This window comes from Phyllobates terribilis, unplaced genomic scaffold (genome assembly GCF_046119375.1).
Source record: "Phyllobates terribilis strain yellow unplaced genomic scaffold, ASM4611937v1 Scaffold_9__5_contigs__length_417890890, whole genome shotgun sequence".
NCBI classification, from domain to species: Eukaryota; Metazoa; Chordata; class Amphibia; order Anura; family Dendrobatidae; genus Phyllobates; species Phyllobates terribilis.
In genome coordinates this window covers 39,137,577-39,151,204 of record NW_027362769.1, presented here as the reverse complement: position 1 = coordinate 39,151,204, position 13,628 = coordinate 39,137,577, and the positions used below count along the sequence as shown (strand labels likewise).

Below are 13,628 nucleotides of genomic sequence, written 5' to 3'. Positions count from 1 at the left end.
ATTAAAATGAAAAGGTTGATCGAAAAGTTTGGGGGATCTAAGAGTGTGGCAACCCAGTAGTCATGATTACTTCGAATTCTGACAATATGAGGGTCATGCTGCAGGTAGTGCAGCAAGAAGGCACTTATGTGTCTTGCGCATCTCGGAGCCCCAAAATTATTTTCCGGGCTAGATGCAGCTAAAAATTATTTTTAATTTTAAATCTGGTGGAGCTTATTATAGATAGCCTAATAGGATCAGTGCTGCACACTGCTACAAAGCCCAAATTATTTTCCAGTCAAGATACAGATAAACATGATTAGTAATTTGAAAGCTTAAAACGTTTGGTAGGGTGATTTTAACCAATCATCAAGCTTTTACTCTCCCCAGGATGACACAGGGGTAGAAAAGTCGTTTCGGATCCATGATTTGTTCATCTTTATGAACGTGAGTCTGTCTACATTATCAGTGGAGAGCCGCGTGCGCTTATCTGTCAGCACACCACCAGCAGCGCTGAACACACGTTCAGACAGAACGCTGGCTGCGGGGCATGACAAGATCTCCAAGGCGTAAGTGGCTAGCTCCGGCCATTTATCCAGATTGGAAGCCCAAAAAGAGCAAGGGTCCAGTGACACAGTCGTGGCTTCAATGTTTACTTGGAGATACTCCTGTACCATCGTCTCTAGGCGTTGACTATGTGTCAGCCTTCTTGTCTCCTGTGGCCTTGCAAAGGATGGGCTAAAAAAGTGGTGAAATGATTCCGCAAAATTGATGTTACCAGCAGATACTGTGGTTCTGTTACGGTTTGAGTGCTGAACACTTGACGGTCCCACGGTTGGCAAGTTGGAACTGTGAGATTCACTACGTGCACCACTGGTATTTTGTGGAAAAGCACATGTAAGATTCTGCAACAGTCTCTGCTGATACTCCTGCATGCGTGCATCCCTTTCTATGGCAGGAATAATTTCTGCAAATTTACTTTTGTACCGGGGATCTAACAGTGTGGCAACCCAGTAGTCAGGATTATTACTAATTCTCACAATTCGAGGGTCATGTTGCAGGTAGTGCAGCAAGAAGGCACTCATGTGTGTTGCGCATCCAGGAGCACCAAGTCCCTGTTGTGTTGGTGGCGAGGTAACAATCATGCTTCCTTCCTCTGTCCTCTCCCCCCAACCTCGCACAACAGAAATGTGATCAAGGTCTCCCTCATCTGATGAGTCTTCCATCAGTTCGTCCTCCACTTCTTCCTGGGCTCCTGCACCTTCCTCACTAGTTTGGCTGCTACCATGCGCCCTGGTAAAACCATCTCCCCCACCCTCACATGCCTGCCGCCTTGGTGCTGCCGACCTTCTGGACCTTGCAGATGTTAGCCCTTCCGCATACAACTCCTCCTCCTCTACTTCCTCCACCTCCTCTTGTGCCACCACCTGACTCCGAATTCTGTTTAACATGTGCTCCAGCATGTAAATCACCGGAATAGTCATGCTGATAATGGCATCGTCAGCACTAAACATCTTCGTCGCCATTTCAAAACTGTGCAGAAGGGTGCATAGGTCCCTGATCTGAGACCACTCCTCCAGCGTGATTTGCCCCACCTCTGAATCTCGTTGGCCCAGGCTATACGTCAGAACGTATTGCACCAGGGCTTGTCGGTGCTGCCACAGTCGCTGCAACATGTGCAGAGTTGAATTCCACCGGGTAGGCACATCGCATTTTAGCCGGTGAAGTGGCAGGCCCAACGACTTCTGTAGAGATGTAAGTCGCTGAGCTGTGGGATGCGAACGGCGGAAGTGAGCACACAGCGACCGTGCCCTCTGCAGAAGGCCATCTAGTCTGGGATAGTGGGCTAAAAATTGCTGGACAACCAGGTTCAACACGTGAGCCATACAAGGCACGTGTGTGACATTGCCCCGGCGAAGGGCCGCACCCAGGTTTGCAGCATTGTCGCACACGGCCTTCCCTGGTTTCAGGTCCAGTGGAGACAACCATTCATGAAATTGGTTCTCCAGAGCTGACCACAACTCCTCAGCTGTGTGACTCACATTTCCCAGACATTTCAATGTAAAAACCGCCTGATGACGTTGAGCCCTACTGCCAGCATAGTAAGGAGGTGTGCAGGATCCCTTCTGCGCAGTTAGAAAGCTTGTGGCATGACCAGACAGGCTTTGGGTGCAGGTGGAAGACCGAGAGGAGGTTGAGGAGGCAGAAGCAGTGGAGGAACTTTGACATAAAGAGGATTGACGCACAACTCGTGGGGACAGCAGCCCCTTGTCCTGCTGTCACCATAGTTACCCAGTGCCCAGTCAGCGACATGTAACGCCCCTGTCCATGCCTACTCGTCCAAGTGTCTGTGGTGAAATGCACCCTGTCACACACAGAGTTTCTCAAAGAAGCGGTGATGTTGTGTGCGACATGCTGGTGGAGCGCAGGCACACCTTTCTTTGAGAAGTAGTGCCGACTGGGCATCTGGTACTGGGGCACTGCGACGGACATAAGGTCTCGAAAATCCTCTGTGTCCACCAGGCGGAAAGGCAGCATTTCTGTAGCCAAGAGCTTGCAGATGGTGAAATTCAACCTCTTAGCTTTCTCATGGCTAGGAGGAAATGGTCTTTTACTTGTCCACATCTGAGGGACCGAGGGCTGGCTATTGTGCTTAGACGGGGTTGATAAGGGTGTCCCCGGCAATCTGCCGGTCTGTGAGGAAGATGCAGGCGGACATGTTAGGTTGCCTTCATCCAAAGGTGGTGCTATCGATGTCGGACAGCGCTCAACACCAGCTGGTGTTACCACCTCCAAAGAAAATGATGACCTGCCAATCACGCTGGCTGTTGCGGGTAAAGAGGTGGCAGGTCTGCGCCCCAAAACAGGTGTGACTGCTGTCCCCCCAGTCACAGAGGATGAAGAGGCCGCGGATGCACAAGATATGGCAGACGGTGGTTGGCCCGGCCGGCTAGGCCGCATTGTAGCACACTGAGCTTCCCACTGCAACTTATGCTTCATGTCCATGTGCCGGTTCATGCATGAAGTACTCAAACTATGTATTTTTTGGCCTCTACTTAGCTTTTGCTGACAAATGTTACAGATAACACGAGTTGGGTCATCTTTATCGATCTGAAAAAATGCCCAGGCTATGCAAGGCTTAGCACCCATGCGACCTGAAGAGCCACCACGACTTGTGGTGAGAGGCAGAGTTGTGTTTGAGGATGCAGTTGTTGACGTGCTTCCAGTACTACGTCTCTGTCCAGGAAGGCGCAACCTGACCTCGTCGTCACTAGCATCTTCCTCCACCTCCTCTGCTGACCTCATCTCTTGGCTGACTGTGGGTTGACAGTAAGTGGGATCTCCGACCTCATCATCATCACCCTGTGCGTTATCACACCCGTCGTCCTCAGAGCCAACCTGTTCCTGCCCTGACAAAAAACTAAAGTTGTCGCTCCAATCAGGTATTTGAGTCTTATCATCGTCTTCCTCATTGTCTCCACCAACAGGAGTTACAGTTTGGGAATGAATGTCTACATTATGGTCAGAACCTTCTGCGTCTGGTCCTGGATCCGACTCATAAAGATTCTGGGCATCAGTGCATATCATTTCCTCGTCTGGATTCACAGAAGCGCTGGAGTCGACCTCTGATTCCCAGGCTATAGTATGAGTAAACAGCTCTGCAGACTCAACCATCTGTTCTACCTCATACTCAGACGGGCAGCTGGAGATTTGGGAGCTGTGAGGAAGCAAGTGCGATTTGGGTGACACCTTTGAGGACTGGAGTATTTGTGATGTTGAAGTTGATGTGGAGGAGAGCCCACTTAAAGGAGCACTTGATATCCGTTGAAGCACCTGCTGTTTTTGTGCCTCATCTGGAATTTGTAGCGATTGGCGTGGCCGTAAGAAAGGGATCTTATCACATTGTCCGCTAAAAGAAGTAGACATTTTAGTTTGGCTGGAAGATGGTCTTTCTTCTGCAGATGTTACTGTTGCTTTAACACCTACCCCACGGACACAACCTTTTTTCCCCTTCCCAACACGCCTATTCCCCTTTCCACCAGCAGCAGGCCTTTTTCCACTCATTTTGGTGGTTAACTAATTCACAACTCTGGAGTTGTTTGCACAAAAAAACAATGGATGGTAACCGAGCAGAGCTGAGTGGCCAAACTGTGGTATTAGGCCAAAACTATTGGCTGGGTTAGATGCAGAAAAAAATTATTTTGAATTTGCAACCTGATGGAGGTCAGTATAGATGGACTAATAGAGAAAGTCCGACACACTACTAGAAGGCCAAATATTTTTTCAGAGCTAGATGCAGAAAAAAATTATATTCAGTTTGCAACCTGATGGAGGTCAGTATAGATGGACTAATAGAGAAAGTCCGACACACTACTAGAAGGCCAAATATTTTTTCAGAGGTAGATGCAGAAAAAAATATATTCAGTTTGCAACCTGATGGAGGTCAGTATAGATGGATTAATAGAACAAGACCCACACACAGCTAGAAGCCCAATATTTTTTCAGAGGTAGATGCAGAAAAAAATATATTCAGTTTGCAACCTGATGGAGGTCAGTATAGATGGACTAATAGAACAAGTCCCACACACTGCTAGAAGCCCAAATATTTTTTCAGAGGTACTGTAGATGCAGATAAAAATTAGTTTTAATTTGCAACCTGATGGAGGTCAGTATAGATGGACTAATAGAATGATGCTATGCCCAAAAGATTTTACTTCACTAGGTGCAGTAAAAAAATTGGTATTCTATACACAGGTGGTATATCTTGCAACACAGATAGGCTACTCCACTGACTAACACACTCTGCAATAGGCCAAAAAGGATTAGCTTTGCTAGATTCAGCCAAATGCTGTGAAAAAAACTTGCACAGCACTGGCACAGACCTGCCTGGCAAAAACTGATCGGAACTGATGTAACCTAGTCCTGAAAAGGACTGCAATTACAATTAGTCTTTACTCCCACAACCGATCTATTTAAGAGCACAGACCTCCCTGATAAAAGTCGTAGGAAATGCTGTAACCTAGTCCTTAAAAGGACTGCAATCACAACTATTCCCTACTCCCAAGCTATCTGTATATTTGTGCGAAAATTGGCTTGAAATTAACAAGGTATAGCGCACAGAGCAACAGCGGTGCCGTCTAACACGCAGCTGCAGCAGTGAGAAAATGGTGGCGACGGGGAAAATGGCTTGGTCTTATAGGGCAAGGACATGTGACATACACTGCCAATGACACATGCCCTTGCTTGTGTGAAAAAAAGCACTTCGCTCCGTGTGTGCGCTGCTGATAGGCTGACAGATTGCACCTCCCCACTGTAAATGCGGGAAAGAGAAAAAAAATGGAGATCTTCATTGTTCCTGCAGAGATCCATCCCCTGCCCCTCCCCCCACCCCGCTGTACACTCAAACTGCGTATTAACATTAATTTTCATCATTACTGAGAAAAAATCCAGTTATGATTTTGGTGCACGAACAGTTATCGAACATAACCTCGAACAGCCGAATTTTTCTCAAATTGTTCGTGTTCGCCGAACGGCTCGAACACCGCCCAAAACAGCTCGAATTTGAGATTGGCGAACAGTTCGAGTAGAACAACGCTCATCTCTAGTCTGTAGCTCATGTCTTGAGACCAAATACCACAGGGCATTTCTTCATAGGTCAGAGCTGTTTTGGTGTTAATATTAGGCAGGTGGTTTCAGCTTTATGACTGTTAATGTGTAAGCACGGGAACATTGTGAGTAGACATGACAGTTATAGGGACCAACAAATAGTCTCTCTTGTCACTTTGCTTACTATCAATAATCAAAACGTGTGCTAGATTATGGCTGACTTTTACAGATGCCAAATGTCTGTAACTCGGTATTAAGCTTCCATCCTGTTACTAAATTGTGAAGTGCCCGTTTCAATGGTTTTGTCCTTGTGCCATCTGGATAGTTGCAATTGCAGACATCACAGAAGTGACCTCTTAAATCTAGAAGTCCATTATGGATTTGGTAGTGTTACACTGGTGTCAGGGGGTCTGGTCTGAGAAAAGTACATTAAAGCTAATGCATCACCTGCTGTCATTTGCCTTCACTGTTTTTGGGATAACCCCTCCTTAATAAGATAAAACAGATATTGCTTGCTTTATTGGCAGATGCCTTGTATTCCTTTTACTATATTGCCTGCCATTACAGGAAAACAAAGCATTTCATTTACTGGGAAATAAGTAATTAGGTTATTAATCACTCAAAGTGGAAAGTTGGTGTTATTTCATTGAATATATGTTGGTGGTATTTGGTACTTAGAAAAGTGTGAGTATATATAAAGATTTATAATTTATTCATTCATTGAAACACTAGGAATGCTAAATGTTTGCCAAACAAAATTAAGTGCTAAGTAATAAATGAGATGATAATATACAATATCTTATCTGCATACATAGTACAGTGCTTCTCACAAAATTAGAATATCATCAAAATTATTTCAGTTCTTCAATTCAAAAAGTGAAACTCATATATTATATAGAGTCATTACAAACAGAGTGATCTATTTCAAGTGTTTATTTCTGTTAATGTTGATGATTATGGCTTACGGCCAATAAAAACACAAAAGTCATTATCTCATTAAATTAGAATAATTAGCAAAAACACCTGCAAAGGCTTCCTAAGCATTTAAAAAGGTCCCTTAGTCTGTTTCAGTAGGCTCCACAATCATTGGGAAGACTGCTGACTTGACAGATGTCCAGAAGGCAGTCATTGACACTCCACAAGGAGGGTAGTAAGCCACAAAAGGTCATTGCTAAAGAAGCTGGCTGTTAACAGAGTGCTGTATCCAAGCATATTAATGGAAGGTTGAGTGGAAGGAAAAAGTGTGGTAGAAAAAGATGCACAAGCAGCCGGTATAACCGCAGCCTTGAAAGTATTGTTAAGAAAAGGCCATTCAAAAATTTGGGGGAGATTCACAAGGAGTGGACTGCTGCTGGAGTCATTGCTTCAAGAGTCACCACACACAGACGTATCCAGGACATGGGCTACAAGTGTCGTATTCCTTGTGTCAAGCCAATCATGACCAATAGACAACGCCAGAAGCGTCTTACCTGAGCCAAGGAGAAAAAGACCTGGACTGTTGCTCAGTGGTCCAATGTGTTGTTTTCAGATGTAAGTAAATTTTGCATTTCATTTGGAAATCAAGGTCCCAGAGTCTGGAGGAAGAGTGGAGAGTCCACAATCCAAGCCGCTGGAGGTCTAGTGTTAAGTTTCCACAATCAGTGATGGTTTTGGGAGCCTTGTCATCTGCTTTTATAAGTCCACTTTGTTTTATCAAGACCAAAGTCAGCACAGCCGTCTACCAGGACATTTTACAGCACTTCATGCTTCCCCCTCTGCCGACAAGCTTTATGGAGATGGAAATTTCATTCTCCAGCAGGACTTGGCACCTGTCCACACTGCCAAAAGTACCAATACCTGGTTTAAAAACAGTATCACTGTGCTTGATTGGCAGCAAACTCGCCTGACCTTAACCCCATAGAGAATCTATGGGGTATTGTCAAGAGGAAGATGAGACACCAGACCCAACAATGCCGATGAGCTGAAGGCTGCTATCAAAGCAACCTGGGCTTCCATAACACCTCAGCAGTGCCACAGGCTGATCGCCTCCATGCCACAACACATTGATGCAGTAATTGATGCAAAAGTAGCCCCGGCCAAGTATTGAGTGCATTTACTAAACATACATTTCAGTAGGACAACATTTCGGATTTTGAAAACATTTTTCAGGCTGTTGTTATAAAGTATTCTAATTTGCTGAGATAATGACTTTTGTGTTTTCATTGGCTGCAAGTCATAATCATCAACATTAACAGAAATAAACACTTGAAATAAATCACTCTGTTTGTAATGACTCTATATAATATATGAGTTTCACTTTTTGCATTGAACTGAAATAAATTAACTTTTTGATGATATTCTAATTTTGTGAGATGGACCTTTATGTACTATACAGTACCGATCTGTACCTTCAGAGGGATATCCAGAAATGCTAATTCAATAGGAATAATTGACATTATGTTAAATTGCATGTGATCAACTCTCTGTACAGAGTATAATGATCAGAAAAGGTGATGAGATGGAGGTGCATAAGCTGCATGACAATACATGGTTAATGACTTTCCACCACTCCACTTTTTCAGGGACGACCTGCAGTGCTGACTGAAGACCAAAGAGATCTGACTTGGCAAGAAGAACATGTGATGTTACAGAGGCCCATATACATAAACAGGTAATAAACGCTGATCAAATTCACTTCTGCCAGTAATAGTTTTGGGAGCACTAAGATGTTTTCAACCGGAGGAGGAATTGCGATCTTTCTTTTCCTGTGTGTTGTACTCTCGGATTGCAGAAGCCTCGCTCTGCATTGCCATATGGCCATATTGAGCATAGAGTAAATAATGGATTTGTTTTAGGAATATACCTAAGTAAACCATATGGTTTTACTTACATGCATGTCATTGATGATTATAGACTTTCCTTACATTTGGAGCTCCCAGGTGACATGTTCAAAACATTTGGTTTACAGTCACTATTAACTAATAATAATGTTATTATGCCTACATGGGTGATGAAAGCAGATTAAAATTCATGAGATGAGCAAAAAAAAAAATGATGAAGTATACACTGTGAAATACTGAAGCTTGTGTATGTGGCTTGTTGGGCTGTGTAAGCCCTAGAGCACTGGTAAAAGGTTTTGATTCCATATAGAGTATTCTTTTCCATTTTATCATGTTCAGTTTCATCATTTTAGACTTTTGCCTTAATTTGGAGCACAAACCTCATTCTGCATCTTAGAATAGAGCACATTGGTCCCAATGCAAATTGGGTAACTGGGCCAACTGTGCGCCATTTATAGTATGGGTGTCTTTTTATATGACGTGCATGAGTGCTATGTAGTGACACATGAAGTGGATAGTGCCCCTATATATTGATATATTGACCAAACCATACTCTGGACACGTGCTGATTTACATTTTTAAAATCTGTGCCTTGGTCACACAGTTAGATGCCAAACAGAAATGAGTGAATTGATTTGCAGGATCATGGTCCAATGGCCTTGTCAGTATTGTGTGGCTTCCAGCTGGTAGTCACGTGAACCAGCTCATATCTGCTGGCAATACTGGCGCTTCTTTGATTCTGTAGGCCCAGCTCCACGTCATTACTGTGGCGTGATGCAAGCATGACATCATGCTAGGGCTACTAATCAGAAGAGATGCCAAGAATGTCGGCATGTAAGAGGTGGTTCACATGTCTACCGTCCAGTACCTGCTAGACAAGGGTCCTGTGAATGGATTCACTCATCTCTAATGCCAAATTCTTTCATCTTCACTTAATATTTCATCATATTCTTTGTAGTTATCACTATACACAAGAAAGTTCACCCAATAGCACACGGTAACTGCACTTAGACAGATACTGGCTGATGACCATGTTCTACTTATTGTGTCCCCCTGTTTCCATGTAGATTGGAAGCGTTTGAGCAGGGCGATCACTCCTCCTGTAGCTGTTAAAATGTGTTATATTTTATTGTTTTTATTGTCTGTACATGTCCCTACGTAATTGTAAAGTGCTGCGGAATATGTTGGCGCTTATAAGTTACAATTATTATTATTTTTATTATTAGTAGTAAAATATATGTCACAGGTTTACTGCGACCGAGAGGAGCCAGAAGACCGCAGCGTCTGAGTTCACGTACTCCTGCATTGCATAGAAGCACTTCTCCCTCTATTTAATGGTGCTAGTTCCTTTCAGCAGTGCGGGACTTAAACTGCTCAGCTTTGGGTCTCTGTAGCATTCCTCTTGGAGGTTCTCAGCTGTGTTAAGTCTTGTACTGCCTGATGAGGAGTGAAGGATTCGTTGTTCGGTAGAGGCGTTTTAGGAGACTTGTTCTGTGATGGTTGCTTGGTGTTTTGGCTGTGTGAATAGTCCCTTCCTCTTCTATTTTTGTTTACCTTCCTTATCCCTTCAGTATTTTCCCTCTGTTGTCTGTGAGTGAACATTTTGTACGTTTGGTATTTTCATTTATCCCTGTACATCCTTTCCTTGTATTCCTCCCCACTTTCCTCGGTGGGGGGAGGGTTGATTCAGGAGTACAGCAAGGTACGTGGCCCCAGCATCTTCACCATCAGAAGTAACCTGAGGAGTAGGGATAGCTAGGGCGCCCCTACAGTTGGGGACAGGGTAGAAGCCCCTGGTCCCGGGTTGTCAGACAACCGCTTCATGACAATATAATAAATAAAATGTAATATGAAATTTTGGAATCAAAGTGTAAAAAATTAAGACCTCCACATTTCTGTATGAACTGATTCATTGCACTGGCCAAAACATGCCTAATGAAGAATCAAGTATTGTTCTAAATCCATTAAACACTCCAGTGTTTGTTTTTATTTTTTCGCTGGAGTGGTGCCACTATTCTAAGTTTCCTGCACCTAGTATCATACTTACCAGTTCCGGTCGGTCTTCTGTAGGTTGTGACCTGCGAGATTGTTCCATAGTTTACTGGGCAATCTTGAAGTCACAACTCAATTGTAAGTCTATGATGGCCAGAACGAGGCCAGAACCAGGCTCTCTTAGGTTAAGTGCACACAAAGCGTTTTTGATGCATTTTCTTGGCGGTTTCCCAGCTGCCAAAACGCTTGTTAATAGGTCTGCCAGCTGTAGCAATGGTAATCCTGATGTTCTGTGCACATGATGTGGAAATTTCCGCTCAGGATTACCATTGCGGAAAAAAACGCAGAATGACCATTGTTCTGGCGTTACCGCCGCGAATTTGCATTGACTTGCATTGAACCTCAGCAAACTCGCAGGTATAATATCTATACTTGTGAATTTACTGCGTTTCAATTAAAGTCAATGGGCGCAAATTTACGCCGGAAATGCGGTGTGGGTGGTACCCAGATCGGGAGAGGAGGACTAAAACTCCTCTCATCCGACCACCTCTCCCGCTGATGACAGCGAGAGCAGCGTGGCTGGGAGAAGTAGTAGTCTGCTCTTCCCAGCCCGCGTGCCCGCGGTCAAAAAAAAAAATAAAAATAAAAAAAACAACCTTATACTCACCTGTACTGCAGCCCCCCATGTCCTCCTGGTCCCCGGCGGCCAGTGGTACCCTGCGGGAGCGCACTCGCTCCCAGCAGTGTACTGAGCTGCCACTACCTGCGGTGACTTCAGCGATCGGCTGATCGGTCACGTGACCGATCAGCTGATGCTCAAGTGACCTCCTCGTGGGAACGTTGTCAAGAATGCTCCCATAGTGGTAAGTACACCGGGGCTGATCAGCTCCTGCACAGCAATGTATACTGATAGGAGTGATTTTACACTCCTGTCAGTATACACTGCTGTCTTCTGCAGCAGTGACAACAGTGATTGCTGATGTCACTGCTGTAGAAATGACCCGGATTGTCGTGGGACATTCGTTGGCGGTACCTGGACTGTGTCGTTGACGGCGGACAGGTGAGGGATATGGTTATTTGTTTGTTATTTTAAATTTTTTTTCAGAAGATCGAGGGCTTCGCGGTCCAAGGGTAATAAAAAAAAATTGTAGAACAGTTTGTTTTTTATTTCATTAAAATATTTTATTCTAGCCGTGTCTTTTATTGAAAAAGTGTTAACCATTTAACTACGCAGTTAGTAATGGAGGCGTTTTATAGACTCCCTCCATTACTAACCTGGGCTTCACGTCAGCCGCCATTACAAGGCTGACGTGAACCCCAACCCCATTATCCTACTCGCCACCGCTACAGGGCAGTGGGAAGAGCGGAGGCTAAGCGCCAGATTTGGCGCATCTTATAAATGCGCCATTTCTGGAACTGCTGAGGAGTAATATTAATAGCCGCGGAGGGGGCTAGTATTCATGGCCCCTTCCCTGGCTATTAATATTAACCCGCAGCTGTCTGTTTAGCATTTACTGGTTAGATTTTATAGGGGGACCCCACGTCGATTTTTTTTCTGGGGTCCCATTGTAATCTAGCCAGTAAAGGCTAAACAAACAGCTGTGGGCTGATAGTAATAGCCAGGGAACATTTTTGGCTAATGGCCCCTTCCGTGGCTACTAATATCAGCCCCCAGCGGTTGGCTTTCCTTCTGCTGTTTATAAAAATTACGCTGGAGCCATGCCATTTTTTTTTATTTTAGGTTCTTTGCCCATGATCCGGACGTAGCAGCACTTTGGACACATATTTTTGCTGCGCCCAAAACGTTGCATTCTATTGAACGCAGGTAAAGCTGCATGTGTTCACTGAACCATGCGGATTTACCGCATTCTGTACATTCTAGTGGTCAAATTTCTGTTGCGAAGACTAGCGACTCTGCAAGAGAATTTGACATGCTTCGGTTCTGAAAGACGCACCGCATGTCAGTGTCCACGGGTGATCCGCAGCCTCTGATGCACGCATAGTGGACATGGGATTTCTACAGATCCCATCCACTATGCTGGAACATCTGGATGCTGCGGGTTTGACGCTGTATAAACATGCAGCTTCAAACCCGCAGCGGCTCCTGATCGTGGCCATGTACCCAAATTCACCTGCAGCCTGTCAATTTCTGTAGCAGACATGCTAGTCTTCACTGCATATTTTGACCGATTGAAGTGTCATTATATGCGGTGGATTCACATGTACCGAAATCAATAGTGCGGCATTAGAACACCGCGTTTTGGATGCAACAAAAATATGCTGTGTCCAAAGAGCTGCTGAGTGCTGATCGGGGGGACATAGTGGCTAACGAACCAGCTGTGAGCTGTTAATTATAGCCAGAGACCATGTTTGCAAATGGCACCTTCCTAGGCTAAAAATAGCAGCTCACAGCAGCTGCATAAATTACGTGAATAGAAATGCTAATGAAGATTGGGTGAATGGGACTAGCTGACAACTAGCGCTTTTGTTTGGTTATGACAAGGTGTCAATCAGACCTTTTTGTGATCAATCCTAATTAAAGTAAAGAGTTAAATAAACACATAGACACAAAGCAAACACTTTATTTGAAATACAACAGACACATTCTTTAATCATTTAAATTAACCAATATACTCACCCCAGTTCTGAATGTAATCCAAGGGTTTAAGCAATTTTCCCACCAAATAACTTTATTTAGCTCCAAAAAGCATTCATTGATGTACAAAAACTCTTCAAAAAACTTGTCAAAAACGCACAGAATTTCCCCATGCGTTTTTCCTGTCAAGGAGATGCGGAAACGCACAGGAAATTTCTGCTTCAAATCCTGATTGTGCGCGCATAGCCTTAGACTTTCCCTGATATCTTGTGATCGTTACCTCTGACTTCTGGTCACTCAGAAGTTGTAGTCACAAGATTTCAGATTGAAGTGGTCCTTAAAACATTCTGGTAATTTTCAATATTAAAATACAAACAGCACACATCACTAATTTTAACAAATAGAAAGAAATTTTCAAAAGAGCGTATGATACAATGATTCAAAATATTGTGCTCAGTGTAAAAACTGCAATGTACCATTTAAACCAAACCTGACGTGATTCATGCTACCTGAACCAAGGACAACATGAATCAGACACTGGCTGTGGCAGCATTATTGCAGCTTTGTATGCATGACTGTATGTGATGTTAGTAGAGGGTATATATGACTAAACACTGTGGGGATGATTCATCAAT

At 44.1% G+C, this 13,628-nt stretch overlaps 1 protein-coding gene across 5 annotated transcripts in view; it reads left to right on the top strand.

Annotated features, from left to right (window-relative positions):
• PARD3B (par-3 family cell polarity regulator beta) overlaps window positions 1–13,628 on the top strand; it is a 2,083,049-nt gene that overhangs the window by 510,268 nt on the left and 1,559,153 nt on the right. For all 5 annotated transcript variants that reach the window (XM_073646400.1, XM_073646398.1, XM_073646401.1 and 2 more), the window contains one exon: window positions 8,148–8,236. In XM_073646400.1, coding sequence (XP_073502501.1) covers window positions 8,148–8,236 — 89 coding nt within the window. The remainder of the gene's footprint in view (window positions 1–8,147; window positions 8,237–13,628) is intronic.